Genomic DNA, 20,919 nt, shown 5'->3' with positions numbered 1-20,919 from the left:
AGAAAAATGCTAAGTCTGACTTTAATGAGATAATATTTTGGCACTTCTTGGTCTGACCTAACCAGCAATGTATGATGGTTGAACAGGAAACATCTCAGAGTAAAATTACTCACTTTATCTCAAATTTCCACTTCAGCTGCAGGTTTAAGGCTTTGCCGCGACCCTGCACACTGTAAAGATTCAATCATTTTATTTTACTTACAAAAATAATACAAAGTAATTGCCACAAAAAGGCCAAGTACTATTAACTATAAGCTATTCCTATTTTTTTTTTAAAAATTAAAAGCCTTTTTACAAAGTTTTTAATTATTGTAAATATTTTATGGTTGCAAAGTTGTGACCTGTTTTTGATTCGTGTGTATTGTGCTTCAATGTATTGATATATGCATACTTATATTTTTACAAATGTAAAACCTTACAATGGATGGAACAGCCAAATTATGTGGACTTTTTTGCATCTACGTTCTTGTGTAATGTTTCATTAGATATTATACTTGATGTCTTGGGCTCCAGGAACACTAGCAGCCACTATTGTGCAAGCTAATGGGGTTCATTATATATAAATAATTAAATAAATAAAAATAAAGCTTAAAAGGGGGGACTTACTACTTGTACAGTATTCAGTGGTAATTAATTAGTATTTATTTTGAATTAAATTGAGGTGGAATTTATTTTATTCAACTTCAGCTGAACTCAGAAAGAAATATTTATTATTTATTATCAAACATATATTTGTTTTTGAAAGTTCGGAGTACTTATGCACATCAGTTACCTCAGTTTTTGTCAAACTTTTTGAGAACCACTGTATTAGTCCATGTCATTAACTTTTCTTCTCTCTTCTGTGCTTAGTATTTATGTCATCTGTCTTCCTTCACGTCCTAACTGCTCACAGCAGATGGCCTTGCTGAATCTGCCTCTGCTGGAGGTCGCTTCCTACTAAAAGGGACTTCTTCCTCCCCGCCATCGCCAAGTGCTTATGGAGGATCAACTGGACACAGATGAGTTTTTCGCTTTAATACTGTGGTTTTTGTGATTTACACCTTTGAATATAAAGCACCTGTTGTTTTTGTGAGGTGGTACTAAATGAATAAAACCGAACATATTATGGGATGTTACACAGACCTTGCATATAAGTGATTACTGTCAGTAGATTTAGGAGAAGTCAAACTTTGATAAAGTCTCACGTCCGCGTTGTGTTTTTATGGATGTCCAGATCTGATCTACAGGCCAGTCTTTTGTCCTTGACTCTGTCACTCCGTGCACACTCTGACAGAGATCGCATTACGCAACCAGAGCTGACGTTGTCATGCAACTGAACTAGAATGTGATGCGCTTAAAACCAGCCTGCGGCATCTCTCCTTCTCACAGTCACAGCTGAGAGAGAGGGCAGAATGATTTAATGAAGGAAGAGGGGGATTATATGATATATGCAGGTCAACATCTGCCTCAGAAGGATCCAAACACCAGGAGAAAATACAAATCACAGCTCTGCTCATTCTTTGGTGCTTCAGTTCTTGCTATTTGTGTTCTGTTAGATTCTCGTCTGCAGGGGGCGTGCTGGTGGAGCTGTCTGCTTTTGAATGGGGGTGTGCTCTGTTCCCATCAGCACTGGTGAGCAGCAGCTGAGCGCTTCCCATCATTTCGCCGTAAAACCTGCCGGAGAAAAACTCGCTTAGCTGCAGCTGATACCCGAGCAATCATGTTCTGCAGACGGGCATGGCAGAGAGTCGGGCCGCTGGCACGGAGGTCTTTCAAGCCGACACCCAGATACGGTGAGTCAGGACATTTAATGGGACTTTCCAGGAATTCTTACTGTGGCGTTAATTAGAGTAATTAAGTAGAGTTTATAGAATAGTTGCGCTCGTTTATTTTCTGCTGCTGCCAGTTCAGTTTATTATTATTTTTTCATGATTTTGTGGGTCGAGAAAGGGAAAAGTAAAAGTCCCATAAAGAGACGCACTTGCGGGCTTTCCAGTCGAGCTGCAGCAGTCTGATAAAGAAGGTGTGTGCTCTGGGAACACACAGAAGTGTACCACTTGAAATATTACATATTTCAACTTTGTTACAATAAATATTAACTAATCCAATATTTGAACAGAAATAACAATTAAAGGCGATTCTTTATGATGCATCGAAGGAGTGTAGACGATGAAATCACGTCCTAAATCCAGTTTATCTGGATAACAACGTTTATAACCTATTAGTGAACAAAACATCTGTTTTTCAGAATAATTATTTTTAAAATCTGAATCCAGAGAGCGTGCAATGACGGATATTTCAGACTGGCTCTGTTTTCACGCATGCCTGCCTGCCTGGCCCGGATCATCCTTTAGTTTGGGATCAGAGCTTTGTGGAATTCAGCCCGAGGCAAAGCTGCTGCTTCTGCTGCTGCTGCTTTAATTTCCTGCTGAGAAATCTGCGGCAAAATGCTGCAAACCAGGCTACATCTGGTCACGATAGAAGGTTTTTGTGTTTTTGAACTTACAAGCAGGCAAAAAAACAAACAAAAACTAAACCCCAGAAGATGTGACGTGAAAGAAAGGAGGTGAATACTGCTACTGCTTTCTAACTACACACCAGCTCGACACACTGCATCCTAAGTATGCAGCAGGTCCCTTCCTGTTTGACCATCATGTCCTCAGACATGTCTATCTTGTCTGCTGTTCCCTGACATGCGTGTCTATGTTTACAGGCTTGAACCCAGCAGCCAGGATTAAGTGATTACCTGTATAAATAACCTGTATAAGTAACCTGTCCCTGCACTGTGCTGCTGTGTCATTGGTATTAGAGCAGGAGGGAGGACAAACCTCAGCTCTGTTTTGGGTTTGTAATTCAGCGGAGCTGCAGTGAAACTTTGCACAGTGCTCTTAAATATAAAGTCAAAAACAGGGACAGCGAGTCGGCTTCGATAAAAGGTTGATGGGACGGTAAAAGCTGCAGCTTAGCACAAAGAGTGGGAAGAGGAGGGAAATGGTTCTGCCCAAAGAGAAAAATAATCTAAAAGCATCTCTAAAGCTCACTGAAGCCATTTTTACAGCTCACGCATGAACTCCAGACGATGCTGAAGAGTCACTTTAGGAAACAGATGTAGCATATAAATGGAAAAGGTCTGTATGATGACCAGACATACTAGCAATGCTAGAAGAACCCTGGTTTAGTCAGACAGTTGCCTGCAGTCATGCAGGTTTAACAGGACATGACACAGACTTTGTGTTATATGCATATATCCTGTTGGGACTTTTATGTGTTTTCTCACTGTTTACTTTCACTCAAAACTACCATCATAGGTTTAAGCTCTGAAAGCTCATTGGTTAAGTTTAGGCACTGAAGGAAAAGCATGTTTGGTTAGGTTCCGGCAGAACAGCTAAACAATTACATCAATTCAGTTTAAAGCTTTTTGAAGCCAATGAATGAGGCTGTAGATAGAGTTAAGCCTTAGTGCTTTCTGGGTTCACGGTGTCATTTCAGCTACTTTAAAGGGAACACATTATGCTTTTATTTTTTATCTCTAGTGCTCTACAAGAGTAGCTTTGCTTGATCCACGGTTCAAAACAATCCTTCCTTCCAGAGCTGTGTGCCTGATGTAAGCGATGTCCGCTTTCACTGACATCATCCAGAGCCAACAGTAGAAAATAGTTTGAAGCAGGCTGAAGCTTGAACTTTTGGTTCACAGGAATTGTTTTCACCTCATAATTTAAAACCTTAGTAAATAGTAATATGCACATCCACCGTTCTAACAGTTAATATATGACAGAAAATGTGCAAAAGCATAATGGATCTCATTTAAGATTTCAAAATGTGTCTAGGCCATTTGGCGCAGTTCTTCTGAACCTGTGAGAACAAAGTGACGTTTATAAGAGAAGCCTTTTTCTTGTATTATTATTAAACCAGTTTCAACCTTGTGAAAAGCAGTGGCTGGCGAGGTATGTGCTGGATGACAAAGAACAATCGATAAAGTTTAAATGTCAGTCAGTGGAAAAGTCAAAAGTGACAGGATGGGTTAGGATTTGCATGAACACACACAAACAAAGAGGGGTGAGATGTGCTGCACCCTGTGTTCTGTGACTGCACACTCTCACAGTGTGTGAGAGTGAGAGGTCCAGATAGGAAGAGATTAGATTGAGGCTGTGTGATTTTATTTATGCCAACCTGCTTGCACCACCTTTAAACACCAGCTGATCTTTTTGCAGCTGCACTCGTCACCAACACCACAGCGGCAGTCCTGATTTGTGCTAAATGACTATTCCATATGAATTTGAACCCATTGCTTTATGTTGTTTGTTTTGATGCAAATCTGAGATCATCATTCAGGAAGTCTTAGTGTTTGTGTAGAGTGTGTGTGCGTGTGTGCCGGGGGTTTAATTTAAGCAAAGATTCAGTGTTTGGCTTGGCTGCTGCTAAATCTTTCCATCTCCTCTGCTACAAATGACCGGGCTGTATTGTGTAACTGGATTAAGGGATGGAGACATGTTGACGCTGTTGATGCACTGTTCTTCGTGCCCGTCGTGCTTCTGATGGAGCGACAGTTTTCTGAACAAAATAAACTCACAAAGTATCAGAGCTGTAGTGGTTTCTATCCATGACTCTCCAGTATTAGTACTGATTCTCATTTTAAATGCACTTGCGTGTGTTTATATAAATAAATGTCTTTATTACAAGCTCGCCGGATAACTGTACCCGTGTGTGTCTCTCCACAGCTCCGGTGCGACACATGGCCTTCGGTGTTCCTGGAGGCTCCACCAACATGACGTACTTTGTTTTATGTGGCGGCGGCCTCACTGCTGCAGTTGTTTATGTGAGTATCAGATCAGGTTATAGGCGATGGTTCGTAAGTCCACATTTTCACCGTGTGTGTACTGTTTTTGACTGCTGTAAGCAGGTGTTACACATGGATTTTTCAGGTGAGGAACCTGAACTTGTGCTACAGCGTGGGCAAAAGAAAATCTTTGCGATCATTTGTATTAATATTCATTATTTATGTTGTTTTCCTTTATATGAGCCGTGATCAGCTGCCCTGTGGTGCTGCTGCTCTGAGGTTTACTTCTCTTTCTTGATTTAGACAAGGTAATTCAGTAATAAGCAGGTGTTATACACTGATTTTGCACTTTTTACTCCAGATGCCCATCCTGCTGCCACCACAAAGGGATTCATGTCTAAATTGAACACTGATGACTGCTAACATCAATCTAACCAAGTTTTTTTCAAACTTTTCCTCACATTTCGTTTCAAAAGCTGAAAAAGTTCATGCCTCACAGCCTGTATTTTTTTTAATCAGTAGTTAAACATAAACAAATCCATGTTAAATTTCACATAAATAGAGGTGCAGTAGCATCATTAAATTAATTTATTTCCCCTTCGAAGAAAATCATTTTCACCTGGTTGTTCATGTCCGATCAGAGGTGCCCATCCCAGAGTATGAGAACCTTTAAGAACCACTGCGTGCTCTGCACCTGGCTTACCTCATCACTGCAAAATGAGGTTAACCTGCACAAGACCACCTAGTACTACAGATTCACTGTAGTTAACATGAATTACAACATTACAAGTAACCTTTAAATTTAAGATGATCAAATAACACTTGTTGACCAATCCTTACCTTTGTCTGTTTCACACAGTTTTTTTTATTCTTGGCTCTGTGTGATGTCACTGGGAGAGGATATCCCTAATATGGTCATCTCTGGCACACAAGTCACCTGCTGCTTAAACACGTGGTTTACAGGAGACAGAATAATTAAATATTACTGCTGCACACATTCTCAATGAGAATAAATGTATTAATTCACAAAGTTTAGCTAAACGTGCAGCAGTTATATTCAGTTATTTCGTTAAAGACTTGTCATGTGTTCAGGTGTGCAGAGATTTTGAACTAGTTGTTTACGTGAAGAAAGTTTTCCAAAAGGGAGGGGGTGGTGGGGTTAAGATAGAGGATGAACGGAGAGGTTCAAGGTCCAATACAAGAAGACTGAGGATTATTTTGAAGTGTTAGTCATGCAAAGCTAGTGCAAGAATAGAAACACAGAGCTGGAAATGAAAGTAACTCATCCCCCTTTTTCTACTTTTCAATAAATTCGTGTTTTTCAGTGTTATACAGGAGTGTAAAAAAGGTCTGCTCTCTTTTTGCATCTTCAAAGAAACAAAATCCTCTAGTGCGTTTTTTTAATACTCATTCAAAACCAGAACAACAAGCTGCTGCACTGGATATATGCAGTTACCTGGTAGTTTTACAGGCTTCTGTCCTTGCTGGTGCAAAGTGGGAGCGATGCAGTCTGAAGCCAGGCTGGTCTGCAGACGTTACCACAGCTCAGACGCTGGACGGGACAAAAGAGGCTCTTTGTGCTTTTTGACAATCTCTCCCTTTTTGCTGCCATTGTTCGGTCAAATTTGTCACCCATTCACCGTCAGGCTCTTGGCAAAGCAAACAAGTGTGTCTGACTGTGTTGGTCCATGTTGGACAAAATGTCAGCTTGAGGTTGGATTTTGTTTCGTGCCGTTATCATTAGCTGTGTGCTGGAATGTAATGAGTCTGCTGTGTTTCTCTCAGGCATACAAGACGGTCAACGATGATACCGAGCGTTACGAGGAAAGACTCGCCAACATGGGCTCCACGGCGAAGGGTTAGCTACTTTCTCACACACACACACACACACTCAAAAACAAACACCGTTACCCACAACTCAGCTTTGTGAACATGACATTGTGCAAGCCGTACACGCTGCACAGACAAGACACACCGATTTCAACTTATGTGATCGCAGCTAAAGCAAGAGAAGGTCTGATATGCAACTTAAAACACTAATTTCTTTTCAAACCTTCTATTTAACCAGTATGTGAAACTCAAGGATAGGCAGCACCAGCCTAGCTTGTTTTTGATAGTAGAAAAGCTGGAGATCCTACAGGAAACTCACACAGTCACAGTGAGAGAGTGCAAACTCCCCACAGAGCTCCCGTGTGTGGGTTCAAACGCAGCGATGAATGAAGAGCCCCGAAACACCATCCATGACTGTAAAAGGACCGGTTTTATCAAAGAAATCCCTCACTGTGAGCCTCCTCTACAACAGGTTAAAATGGTGCTACTTCAGCTTGTGCCATTAAGATTAAAATTCCCCAAGGTGTGACAGCCTGTCGGAGTCTGTAACTGTTTAATCGAAGACAGAGAAAGCAGAAAGGAAGAAGCGAATGTATTTCAGGGCTGATTCCAGCTTCACCAGCTGCACGGTAGACTGATCACTCTGAATGGCTTCATCGTGCCTGTCTGTTTTGATTTCTGTCTGCGCAATTTTTGTCTACTCAGCCCGGAGAGGCCATGGCGCTGTGCCCAGAGCCGTTAACTGTGCTGTAATGGTGCTAAGCAGCAGCTGTCAGTGGGTTAGTTGTGATCATGCAGCATTGAAGTGTTGTTTTCACTCCGAAATAAGAAGTCAAAGTGCTGCTGCTTACAGCGATGGAGAGGAAACCACCGCTGGTCTTTAAGGAGCTGAATGCACACATTAACCTGACGTGCTTTGCATCTATAACAAAGATGGGAAAGCTTTCCATAACATTTAGTGTGTTTAGGGGAGTTTTGACCATTCTTCCAGAAGTGCATTTCTGAGGTCAGACACCAATGATGGACGAGAAGGCCGACATCGCTGTGTTCGTCCCAAAGGTGTTCTATCAGGTTGAGGTCAGGACTCTGTGCAGGCCAGTCAAGTTCTTCCACACCAAACTCATCCATGTCTTTATGGACCCTGCCTTGTGCACTGCAGTGCAGTCATGTTGGAACAGGAAGGAGCCATCCCCAGACTGTTGCCACACAGTTAAACGTCTTACTGTGCTGAAGCATTAAGTTCCTTTCACTGGAGCTAAGGGGCCGAGCCCAGTTCCTGAAAACAAGCGGTGCACCATAAACCCCCCCTACACCAAACCTTACACTTGGCACAATGCAGTCAGACAAGTCAGACAGTTGGCAACTCGCTCTGTGATTTTTCTTGGCCTACCACTTCAATGTTGAGTTTGTCATTCCCAATCACTTCCACTTTGTTATAATGCCCCCATAGTATATAGTGCTTGATTTTATACACCTGTGGCCATGGAAGTGAGTGGAACACCTGAGCTCCGTGAGTAAATATGTTTGGCAAAATAGTCCAAGTTCCTTGAAAGGAACAGTATAGACTGAAAGATTGACGTAGTTTACAGGTTTGAAAGGTGGGAATTAAACCTGCATTCTTTCTAATGGCCAGTAGGGGGTGAATTGTGTCGTTGTAAAAGCCAGTACAGTAAACAAAAATGCGAGAAAAACAAACCTACGGCTCACGTGATGTAAAACCTCAGAAAAAGCTTTCCTGCTGGGTTTATGTCATTATAGTACGATTGGTCTGTTAGAGGAAAAAAATAAAAATAAGTGTATGATGTAAGGCCAACTTATGAGTGACAACTCAGTACTCTACGCATGTGCTCTGTTTCCCAGTTAATGATACTGGTTTCAGAAATCTAATATGGCAACAGCCAAAAATGTCTATAATATTAGCTCAGATTTGGAGACTGAGACGTTAAACTTTATCTCTAAAGTGCTGACTGAAGTCGTGCTGAGCTTTGATTCTGACTTTTTCACTCCACAATCTTCAATAAGCAGTTATAGGAGTGGTAATAATATATTTCTGTCTTTCACTGACATGTTAGGATAAGGATTATCCTTCACTTTGCTCATGTTTACAGTTTTAACAGCAGCTATGTCACCTTTTAGTCCTCAAAGACCTAAAGTCTTGACCTTTAAGCCTCCTTTCTCTGCTACTGAAACCTACATTAATAAAAGTGCACAGTTGTTTTCATCTTTAATCTCCAGAGGTTAACACTTTATTCAGGCACAGATAAAACAAGCATCATACAGCTAACATGTACTAGAGTGAAATCTTTCACGTGTTTCTCTTTCTGGCCTCTTACGCTGCAGCTTCTTCAGCAAAGGCAGCACCAGAGGCAGCTCCACCTGCAGTTGAGCCTGCACCGGTGGAGGAGGAAGCCCCTGCTGCTGAGGTCATCGCTGAGTCTGCCCCGGCTACTGCTGCTGCAGAACCTGTAGGAGAGACAGCTGCTGAACCTGTTGTGGAAGCTGCGTCTGAAGAAGCAGAAGCCGCCACCGCCGTCTCTGAGGCGGTCGTTCCAGAGGCAGCAGCTGAGACGGCAGCTGAGTCAGCAGAGACGGAGGACGCCGCTCCACCTGTGGAGGCAGAGGTGGTTGCTGAAGTGGCTGTGGAGGCCCCAGCAGAGGAACCTGTGGCAGAAAACGCTGGTACGGCAGCAGTAGATCTCACTCCACCTACTGAAGCCGAGGTGGCCCCTGCTGCAGAGGTGGCTGCTTAAACCTGTGATGGCTCGATAGTTCACCCAGTTGGATGTGCTCTGTCCCTCCTCCCTGCCCCAGAAAAACGGACTCATTAACCCCATTTTTTTTGATAATGAGCGAAAAAAATGTAGTTTCAGTCGTTTTAAAAAAATCTGTTGGGGGTTCATCAGTCCAGTTTTCAGCTCCCCTCCTTCCCTTAGCTCTCCTAATGCTTCACATCCAAAAACATCTGGAATTAGTCTGTGTGATTAGAGCCACTGTGGAAAATTATGTCTGTATAGAAAATCTATCACAAAAAGGAAGAAATCCAAATTATAATTTGGATACTGTACAGTACACGGGGTAAATATAATGGACAGAACTAAGTTGGTAATTAATGCTTTCGAAAAATCTGATTTTAAGTGCTCTTAAAACAGGACAGCCCTGTTTCTTGTTCCTTTCCAGCAGGTTTAGATGGTATTTTATGTGTTCAGCCATGTTTTCTTTTAACCTCTAAACTCACCGTGAAGAGTTACCTGAACCAGCTAGCTCTTTGTTAGCAGACTGCAGTGCTGGTCTTGTGTTCTCAAACTATAAAACAGTTTTTGCACAGAGTGAGACGTGGTTAAAACTTCATTTCCTACTTTGTCTTCTTTTTTAAAAATCTCGTGCAGTAAGATGCTTTCTCATATTCATCATTACCACATATCCATCTTATTCTTCTACAGCTACACCAGCCTGCACTCACTTTATTTGCCTGGCACACATTTCTATTTCGTTGCCAATTTGTTCCCTAAAAAATCAAAGTCCTCTTTTTGTTGCTGCTGTCTCTTTCCTCTTTTACAGAAAATGCATTCACCCTTATGTCCGTGCATTGAAAATGGTCTTTGGTACAGCTGTAATAAAGATTTTCTTTAGTCTCTCAGATGTTTTTGCTTGTCGCTCCACACCATTAATATTGTATTTGGAGTAGAAACACCTACTTCCTGTAGAAAAGCTCCTTATCCTGAAGAATCCCTGTGCTGTGTTCATGCTCCTGTCTGGCTTCAGCTCGACTGCCATCAAACTAAGAAGTTTTTCCAGCCTTCATAATTGATTTCACAGTATTTCCCACTCACAGAATAATGAGCAGAAAGAAACCTCTGTTAAAAAAAATGCTGAAAAATAAACATAAATGCAAAAATAAACACATGGTTGCAAGTGCACAGAGGGGATATGACTAATACTTGTTTAAACGCTTGATTGTTTGAAAAAGAAATTCATCTGGAGAACAATATAAGAATGTGAATAAGGAATTAGTCAGTGTCTACAATACCAGAAAAGAGTATATTGCATTAAACCTGGGATTTGTAGTCTTCTGTAGAGTGCCTGAACCTGTGGTGACTGTAAAATATCCAGTTATAGATTCCTGGTCAAGGTAAGTTGAATTAATAGAAGATGTAAGAAATTATGTTTTTCATTCATAAAATTTAGTGAGAAGGCTTTAAATTCCATTTAAAGGTCTTAAATAAGCACAACGCGAGTTTAGAACACACTCTAGTCACACTTGTGATGTAGCGCAGAACTAAAGTAGATTTTAAAATGTTGGCATTGAAGTAAATCTGTTGATTTTTAACAGCTAGAAGGTTTTTCATCAAAACCTGTTTCTCAGCCATTACCTCATGTCTTTTCCCCTCCATCAGAGTCCGCACCAGAGCTGCTCACAGATGTTAAGCTCTTGACCAGCTCGACAGCTGAAATTGCCGCAGCTTCTGTTGGTGAGAAGGATCCGATGGAGACTGTCCAACAAACTGAAGGTGAAGGAAAGGGACACGAGGTGCTTGAAACAGAAGCTTTGGAAGAAGCCTCAGAGGCAGTGGCCAAGGAAGCATCTGAAGAGGGAGCAGTTGTAGAAGGTGAGGAGGAGGTGAAGTCTGGAGAGGGTGAGAAAAGTGCAGAAGATGCTCAGACTCCAGCTGCTGAAGAAGTGATAACGGAGGTGACATCTGCTCTGGCTGCAGCTGTGGACGAGGAGGCAGCGGCTGGATCTCATCCTGAAGAAACAACATCTCCAATGCCCACTGTGGACGAGGCAGAGGCTGAAGTTCGACCTGCTCCTGAGGAGGCCATCGCTGCTGAAGATGTTGCTCCTGCTGAGGAGGCCACAGTCACCAGTGAAGCTGCCCCACTGGATGAGATTTCACCAGCTGACCAGGCAGCAGCTGAAACACCTGCAGAGGAGACAGCTGAAGCTGCTGTCAGCACGACTCAGCTGGCAGCAGCCTCCGCTGGAGCGGACCTAAAGGTTCTTTCAGTTGCAGAAGCAGAGCCTACATCAGAAGCTCCTGTGCATGAGGAGAAACCCTGCCACTCCTGCCACTCTGCTCCCTCAACAGGAGAGGAGGTGGCGCCACCTGCTGCTGTAGGAGAGGAGTTGATCACTGATGGTGCTGTGGATACTTCACAAGAAGCCAAGGATGCAGCCTCAGCACAAAGTAAGAATAAAAACCCTCCACTTAAACACTGTTTCGGCTGAAATTCTGCATCATCTGTAGTATGTCCCAACCCAGTCTGAGAAGCAAGGGATCAACAGTGTAGTGAAACTGTGAAGTGAGAATTATTTACCACTTCACATAAAGTTAAAACAGTATTGAAAGTATTAATATCAAATTGTAGTTTTGAAACAAATAGGTTTTAGTTTTACCTCAAAATGCAAAAATCAGACAAAAACTAAAATCCTAGGTTTTAGTTTAGTTTAGTTCTGCTCGAACAAAACTGCACAAACAAAAGACAAAGAGGAACCTGGAGTGCAGGATCTGTTGCTTTTAGCCTACTTTATCTTGTCAGGCAGCTTCTATTTTTGGGATTTCTCGGTAAAGCAGGTCTGCCAGCAGTCAGTCCTGGGCATGCACACAGTGAATCGGTTAATTCATGATTTAACAAGAGGGGGCAATTACTTTGTCAGGTAATGTCAGGTTGGTTTGGATACCATTTTTCCTTAATAAATGTAAAAATATAAAATCTGCATTTCATTGGGTGAAATGATCTGAAACAAAACAAATCAAACAAAAACAAACAAAAAAAACCTAAGAAATCAAAAAGAGGACAAATACTTTTTCACAGCACTGTAAATATTGGCTGATCACACGGCACAATAATAATAATTGCAAAGACACAAAAACAGCAGTGATGGTATATGAAATCAATGGTGATGTCATCATTTTTATTTGTATGTTTATGTAATATGTACATAAAAATAAGGATAAGTTGGTATGTTGACTTCATAGTTGCGTGACTTGAAGTGCAGCCACAGTGACACGGGGAGGAATTCAGTAGACTTACAGCTCTGTCTGGTGATATTTCTGTAGCACTTCCCTATCAAGTTGAACAAACAAGTTTTATCTTTTAGTATAAAAAGGTCTTGAACTTAGTTTGTAGTGTGTATTAATATATTTGCACTTTACTGCTGTTTAAGGATCAGGGAAAAAGAGGAATTGTGACTATATGAAGAATAAAATATTGGGAAGTGAAACCCAAAACATCACACAAAAGAAAACAATGATCAAATTGTTAAAGTAAAACAGGAAACGGCCAAAAGGAAAGAACACTGAGACTAACACCAAACGAGATGGCATAAAAAAGGAAACACAAGAGATCAGAGGAGCTCGTGCAGAAACAAAGAGAGAGGGAAACAATGAGGGCGCTAGAAACACGAGAACCAAAGCAGAGCTCCAAGGAATGAAGATCAAACAATCAAAACAGGAATCCAAAAATTCAACAAACACAAAAATCAAATCTCAAAGAAAAAAAGAAACTAACAACACAATCATTGGACAAATACAGGGAGTTATACTACGTTTAGATAAAGCTAAGATAAAAATAAAAAGAATCACCACAGGAAGGCAAAACCTCGGGTTCTCAGAGGTGAACAAGACCAAAGTTATGGCCATCAAAGCTGATGAACCTTCCCAGATGACCAAATACAACACATTATCAGTAAATAAATAAAGTAGTAGGTCACTCACTGGTTCCCTAACGGCCTCCTTGCCACTCATTCGTGAAAACTTTGTGAACTCCCCCAAACGCTAAATGTATCCCTGTTCGAGTTTGCCCTCAAAAACAAGCAAGCAAAGACAGCAGTAAAGCCTTTCCTGTATTAGGCTCTGACCAGATGTATTTCTGCCTGTATCCACAGAGACAAAGGAGTCTAACTGGACTGTAAAACGCTGCTCAGTCATGTAATTTTACAGTTAAGAAGGTAAAGCAGCACAGCTGTACACAGACCTAAAGAGAGCTAAATGGACAAATATGCACACATTTTAGCAGCTCACACTGTAACAGCTCCAGTGGGTCTCATAAACATTCACAGACACTTTTCTCTGCTTCAAATGTTAGAAGATGGTTCAAGCTGCACAGCTGTGAATTCAATATTTAAAATCCTATTTTTTAAACTGTAGAAAATGTGCACTGCAAAATCCTACAGTCATGTACACCGAGTGAATGGGTTTCTGTCTCCTTTAAGTTGAAGTTGTGCTTGTTTTCTTGCAGCCATGGAGGCGACGGTGGTGGTGATAGCCCAGTCGTGACGGGACAGACAGTGTGCCTTCCACAACACTCGCCTATCTGTCAACTAAGCCAGAGGGACCGGCAGAAAACAAAAAACATGAATAGAGGTAGTCGCAGGTGTAACCGACTCAAACGTCCTTTCTGAAATGTTATCAGAGTTGTCTTCTGTATTAGTGCTTGTGAGGTGATTCCTATCATGTCCTCTAGGTGCCACTGTTGCAAAACCTTTCATGATCAGCTGAGGCTTCTTTAAATCTTTCAGTAGGCAGTGGAAGTGGGTTACTGTAATACTGTGGTGTATTTTAGCACGGTGATAGACCACTTTTATAGACAATAAGTTTGCCAATGTGGACAAGAATTTTTAATGGGAGTGTCACCTCAGTGTGATTTACCTGCTCATATCAGCTCACATACATATGATAACTTTATTTCAGAACCAGAGTTACAAAGTTCTTCAAAATATTTACAAAAACCAATCTTAAAACAAATAGATTTATAAAGGTGAGGAAAAGCATCAGATTCAATAACAGATAACAAAATTCAAAAGAGCAAATACACAGAGAACTAAAGAGGAAAACTACAGACAATGAAGTGAAGAGTAGGGGCACCTTCAGAATTTTTTTCCATAGGGGTGGCCATGTGGGGGCCACTAAAAATATTGGGAATTTCCAGTTTTATTATGCTGTTGTCAAATATTGGTTACTTAAAAAAATGAGAAGAGAAGAGAAGAAAAGGGCAGGACTATTTATACACCTGGGGCTAACCAGTTTTGTGTTACTCTAACGAAATGGTACTAAAACAGGAGAATGAGACACAGGTGAAAGTAATCAGGATATTCAGACAGATGAGTAAAACCCAAAACAAACTAACAAAATAAAATAAAAAACAATCCACAAGACAGGAAGAAACACTGAGCATGTGAGAAATCCATCTATCGATCCATTCAAGTATGAGTTATTGTGCTTGTTGTTACAGGCTGTTCAGTTCTTTTGCAACACAGTGAGAGCTTGGTCCATATTGCCAATAATACGGTATGTTTTGTTTTGTTTTTTTGCCTGTCCCATTTGGTTCTTTAGCCGTCAGAATTGTTGTCTGAAGACCAACAAGGATACCCAATGGATTTACTTTGCCAAATGGATCATCATGGCATTGCCGTATTGGTCCATTTGATCGACCTTTGTTTTTATTATTTATTTTATTTTATTTTCAGTTGTTACAGACGGGACAGACATGAGTGAGGGATAGGAAAGGGAGAAAGAAAGAGGAAGGAAAAGAAAAACAGAAGAGGAGAGGGAAAGTGAGAAAGGGGGGGAGAAAAAAAATCTCCTGGATCACCTGTTGAGAGAAAAAGAATAGAAAACAAGCAAAAAAAAACCAAAGCAACATACTAAACACAACACCATCGCATTAATCTAGCTAAGTGTAAACAGCAGTAAATACTAAATATTAAATGTTGTTGTGCAGCACACAGGACAGACAGCGCACAATGTGCTTTGAAGTAGCAGCCAAGAAAGGTGTAATTTAAGTCTACGACCAGTGAACACGCGTGTGCACACCTGTGTGGATCAGCGCGCTTGTATTCAAATGGTTTCCCCATGTAATGGTCTGCAAGAGGATGTAGAGAGCCATAGCCCTGTCCCCCAGGGCATGAAGCAGGCATGGAGGAGATCCAGGCCCCAGACATCCAGAGGCCCCAGAGTGCGAGAGCCCAAGGAGGACCACTGGAGGGGCATCCGTGCCACCCTCATGGGAAGGGCTGAGGATCCCCGACCAGGCGTCACCCAGTAGCCACCGAGCAGAAGCTAGAGGGGGCTGCACTGGGGTGGTTCGCAGCTGAGTTTGAAGCAATGAGAATGAAAATGATCTCCTCTGAGCCTGGGTGGAGTGCTCACTCTGGGTGAGAGATGAGTTGTTGTGCCAAGTGAAAGAGTTTAAGTATCTCGGGGTCTCGTTCACAAGTGAAACGAACAGGAGACTGACAAACAGATCAGTGTTGCATCTGCAGTGTGGACACTGTACCGGTCTGTTGTGGTGAAGAAAGCGCTGAGCATGAAAATAAAGCTGTCCATTTACCAGTTACCAACCTTACCTATGGTCACAAGCTCAAGGTAGTGAATACAATGATGTAATCTCAAATACAAGTAATGGAAATTCCTCTAACTTAGAAATAGGGTGAAGAGCTCAGTCATTTATGAGTGTCTTAGATTAGAGCCGCTACCCCTCAGCATCGAAAGGAGCCAGCTGAAGTGATTCAAGCATCTGACTACGATACTTCCTGGGTGCCCTCTGGGTGAGGGCAGACCCAGCACACGCTGGAGAGATTATATCGCTCAGCTGGCTTGGACACATCTTGCTGTCGCCATAAATAAGGTGGAGGAGGTGCCGGGGTAGAGGGAGGTCTGGGCTTCTCTGCGTAAGCTGCTCCCCCACGATCCAAACCCAGATAAGTGGCAGAGGATGGATGGATGGATGGATGGATGGATAGATGGATGGATGACAATCTTTTTCTCATAATACAAAGGCAGGTACTTACATGACTGTCTTATTATCCATACATATTAGAATTTTCTAGGTTTTAGTCGTCCTCTACAACTGCAATAAAAAAAATAAGTGGGGTTTAATTTACTCAAAGGAAAAAAGAATTTTGTTTGTCAAATGGCAGAAAAATATTGTTGTTATTTATATTTTAGCTCCTGCAACAAAAGTTTGCTTTAAGTGGTTTAAATGTTAAGTATGTGAACATCAGTGCTTCCAGTTATGTAAGAGTGACACAAAAGCTTTATTTTACATACAGAAATAAACATGTTATTGATGCACTTTTCCTTCTTTTCTGATACCACTAGCACCTAAAATAGTTTAGAAAAAAGTGTTGAAAGGTCAAACACAGACACATATACACACATACGGAGGTGAAAAATACCTGAAGCAAGAAAATATCTGGTAAACACATTTTCACATCCATACCAACACCTGTCTATACTTACACAAATCTCCATTTATGTGCAGACTGGGTAAGAGAATAAGAGAAAATGATTGTAGATATATAGATTGAAACTTTGTTTAATATATCTGCATATTAAACAGTAACTTTAATTAGCTTGTAATTAGCAAATTGCTCTGCAAATGACTTCTCTGTCTGATAATGTACTCAAATTTTAAATAAAGTGAATTAATAACTAATGAGATTACATGTTTTTGAGCATTTGTCTGTTCTTTTTTATCTTTTTGGAATAACTTGGTCAAAAGCAAACAGAAGAAGGATAAATATGTGCCCCCTTTGCTAAAGTTTGTGGTGCAGAACAGGTCGATCTGTTGTCAGATAATTGCATTTCTCTAATAAAAACACTTAAAAGAATAATTTAGAGACTAGACAATTTACTGACAAGCAGTTTCATGGCCAGGTGAGACCTGTTACCTCATTATTTCATGAAAAATAAGCAGATACAAGATCTGGAGTGGATTCCATGTTGTGTTGTTGAACTTAGTAGCTGTTCACTGGAATTCCCATCAGCCACCATTAAGTTGAATACCAAAAAACCTAAAAACTTTAGAAGTGCCTAACTCTACAGTCCACTATATTCTTAGAAAAGGAGGATTATTGTTATTGCTGAGCACTGGCCAGTTCAACAATAACAAAAGGCCATGAAGACCACAGAAGACATCTAAGGTGGGCGATTGCTGAATTCTTTCCTTGGTTAAGAAAAACATATCGAGTCAAAGTCTACAATCAAGAGATACATTAATGTACCTGAGACAAAATTAGACTTTACAAGAAAACACCTAAAAGAGCCTGCTTAGTTCGGGGGGGGTCAAAGGTGGAAAGCACGATCCAGTGCAAATGGATAATGACCCAAAGCAAAGTGCAAAAGCAACAAAAAAAGATATTCTTCAGTTTTCAAGTACTGATCTCATGTTCTCTATGCAAACAGAGCATGCTTTTCATTTGCTGAAGACAAACCCGAAGGCAGAGAGATCCACAAACAAGCATCTGATGAGAGGAAACAGCATTTGGTCTGCACTTTAGTCACGTGTGGACTGTTTGATTTAAAACCCACTGTGTACAGCTGTAAAGAATGACTCTTTAATTGTTGGTGGGCTGGGATTGTTTATGATACGGCGTGACGTCACTAGTGTCACTTGCCTGAACAAGCAGAGAGTAAACTGACCGAGCCAGTCTCCATGAGCCTCTGCAGACTCGACCGACCGTTTCGCAGCTCACTCACGGACCCGCATTTACACCCCAGAATCGCGGATAACTTGATTCTGGTCGGCCGGGAGGATCCGGGAGGTCTCCTCCTCCCCCTCCTCACCATGAAGGCGACCAGCTAACGCTAGCCGAGCAGTGTCCGCTAACAGCGGGACTCCTCCGGGCTGACAGTTTACAGCAGCGGCGGGTTCAGAGGAGGAGGAGGAGGTGGTTAGCACCCAGCTAACCACACACTGCTGCCTGTGAGCCGATCAGGAGCTGAAAGGAAGGATTAGACGGTGAGTGAGCTCTGTAGCAGCGTTAGCCGCATGGTTTGTTGTTATCCTCTGTTTACTTGCTTTTCTTTCATTGCTAACTTAGCTAGCTAGCGTTAGCGAAGTTAATGCTCCACATTCAGTTTCTGCTCGGGGCTCTCAAAGAGATTTGGGCGTTACATGCTGAATTGAGTAGACTATTAGTTCAGGGAGGTATCACTTCAATAACAGATTCCCTCCTGTGGGCTGCTCTTTATGTCCAACATAGTCTTTGACTCCAGGTTAGGGTGAGCAGGTGTCCCAGTTTGTATGGGACTGCACAGCACCTTCAGCCTTAGTCCAGTTGACATGTTTAAGTTATTGTGTTACAATGAGAGAATAATTGATAGACACCAGCGTAAACCCCCCAACTTTAGCAAGAGTCATTTATATGTATGAGAAGCTGTAAAAATTGGATAAAAAATTAAATGCAGTATATTTATAACTTTTATAGATCTACACACCAACACGTTGTCTTTATGAGGTTTTAAGTTGCTTTCGGAAAGGCATCAGACAATAACACAAAATACAGCAGCTGTTTGTTTTTAAAGTTATATACGCTGTTGACATCAGTAATTTCTTCGACATTTAGTTTGTCGGGATCTGGTAACTACTGCATGCATGTAACATATAAACCTGTGACAGAATAGTGTCAACACATGGTGAGTGTGCGGGTTGAGAGGCAGATTTGCATTATGATGTTATAACAGGTGTTGTGGTCAGAAGTAGGTCATTGTTGCTCATGTATTTATTCTTTCCCCCCCTCATTTCCTGTTAGAAAATGTGATTAGCTGAAAATAGAAAGATTTCCTCTACACGCTGTAATGCATTTTGCCATCAATGTTGTTAATTAATTTTATGTAGGCCCTACAAATATCCTGAATAGGAAATGTAATGACACAACTAAGTGGTGGGGGAGGGCTTGCTGGGGGGGAAGAGAGTATTGCTTTACAATACTTAAATAAATAAATACTTGTTGCAGATTTTCTTAAATCTTTGTCGCACATCATTTTTCTGCAACAGTTCTTGGACAGATGGGACAAAAATGAAACCAACACTAAAACCTCATTGCAGTTGTGAAGCATGGTGGAGGCAGCATCATGGTTTCAGAGATCTGCCTTGTGAGTGAATGAGTGGATAAATTAACCTTGTGATGATCGAACAAACTGTGTAGAAAAATAGCCAATATAATAGTGTGCATTATAAGGTTGATTTATGTGTGGCTTATATGGGATTTATTTATTTATTTTAAATGTATCTCTGGCCTGATTCAGCACGTGCCCCCCTGCTGGTGCATGTGTCAGCTTAACGTCCTGATGTTAATTTGAGACTCTGAGGAATGACCTGCGAAGGGTTAAAGATATCCCGACTGTTCTTAGGGCTCCTGAGATGATCTGAGATCATTTGTATGGGTAATTATTACATTAGTATTAACAAAGAGTTCACACTCTTTCTCGCAGTTGTGTGCGTTGGTGTGTGGAGGTATTTACAGTTTGATTGTGTGGGGCAAAGGACCTATTTAAATGCTGCAGGCTGGGAGTGTCCACTCTTTGTGCTCGTTCATCATTAACCAGACACCATGTCCTGCAGTGCGAGTCAACAGTTGAACTGTGTGGTCTGAAGGTTTCACAAATGTTCTCCACTGCAAACATGGACCCTGGGTCCAAGGGGTTGGTTGCCACAGAAGATGATGTATGATGGGATACAAGAGAGGTGTGCAAGTTTAAATCACAAAAGGTTGCACTTGTTGTGTGTGTCTTTATATTTTGGGCTTGTGTGACTGTGGCCGAAATTATGCTCATTATTATTTAATGTTATAACTTGATTTTTGGGACATCGTGCACTTGCTCTTGCTCCTTACTACACTTGAAACCAAAGTGTTTCCAAAGAGATGAAGTCATTTTAGTTCATCTGAAGCTCCAACAGCCTGTAGAGGGAGTGAATTTGGGGTTTCAGAGAAGAGTGAAAATGCTTCAGCCTAAAGAAACAAGAGTGACAGCATAAAAGGAACAATTTTCATCTGAATTATTATGTTCTTATAGTTGTTCAAAGCCATATATGTAGCTGATGAGTTTTCTGAATCACATGCATTATTCAATTTGCACAGAGGATACAAATAAACAATGCATTTCTAAACTGCTAATTCCATCTCATTTATACATTGTATTGTGATAAATATCTCTGTAATAATTGTGTCATTTAATCCTTCTAATATTCATAAAAGGCAGTTTTAAGTAGTTTTAAAATGAAAGTTGAAACAAGTTAAACTTGAGTTAAATATTTGATTAGTCTGTCAGAAATTCAGATGAATTATTTATTTATTTATATCTGTTTTTATGTGTTATTTTTTTTATTGAGTTGGCCTCATTCACTACATTGAGTCACTGGACTCTACTCTGTCTGTGCAGGTTGGAGACTTTTGGAGTGTTTTTAATGGATTGTCTGACTGATATTATAGTTTGATGTGACGTATAGATCATCCGAGAAGCTTGTCTTTAGTTCTTTTTAGTTGGCAAATAATTAACGTGTGTGTGTGTGTGTGTGTGTGTGTGTGTGTGTGTGTGTGTGTGTGTGTG

The 20,919-nt window shown here is 41.1% G+C and overlaps 2 protein-coding genes across 6 annotated transcripts in view; both read left to right on the top strand.

Annotated features, from left to right (window-relative positions):
* The first annotated feature begins 1,266 nt into the window (after positions 1–1,266).
* On the top strand, positions 1,267–14,923 carry mgarpb (mitochondria localized glutamic acid rich protein b). 2 transcript variants are annotated; one of them, XM_005737361.1, is made up of 7 exons: positions 1,267–1,772; positions 4,698–4,795; positions 6,542–6,614; positions 8,927–9,265; positions 10,981–11,772; positions 13,473–13,535; positions 13,826–14,923. In XM_005737361.1, exons 1-6 carry the CDS (start codon positions 1,700–1,702, stop codon positions 13,517–13,519), a joined length of 1,422 nt encoding a protein of 473 aa, XP_005737418.1. In that variant the 5' UTR covers positions 1,267–1,699; the 3' UTR covers positions 13,520–13,535; positions 13,826–14,923. The 2 variants fall into 2 exon arrangements, with proteins under 2 accessions (XP_005737418.1, XP_005737419.1); XM_005737362.2 differs by lacking the exon at positions 13,473–13,535 and having other exon boundaries at positions 1,273–1,772.
* Positions 14,924–17,965: 3,042 nt separating this feature from the next.
* Positions 17,966–20,919, top strand: part of elf2b (E74-like factor 2b (ets domain transcription factor)) — a 19,823-nt gene continuing 16,869 nt past the window's right edge. For all 4 annotated transcript variants that reach the window (XM_013911934.1, XM_013911936.1, XM_013911935.1 and 1 more), the window contains exon 1: positions 17,966–18,328. The gene's annotated coding sequence lies outside the window, so the exon portion shown is untranslated. The remainder of the gene's footprint in view (positions 18,329–20,919) is intronic.

The sequence above is a fragment of the Pundamilia nyererei genome, unplaced genomic scaffold (assembly GCF_000239375.1).
Source record: "Pundamilia nyererei isolate P.nyererei 1_Seehausen unplaced genomic scaffold, PunNye1.0 scaffold00075, whole genome shotgun sequence".
Classification (NCBI taxonomy): domain Eukaryota; kingdom Metazoa; phylum Chordata; class Actinopteri; order Cichliformes; family Cichlidae; genus Pundamilia; species Pundamilia nyererei.
This window is presented reverse-complemented; position numbering and strand designations above follow the sequence as displayed.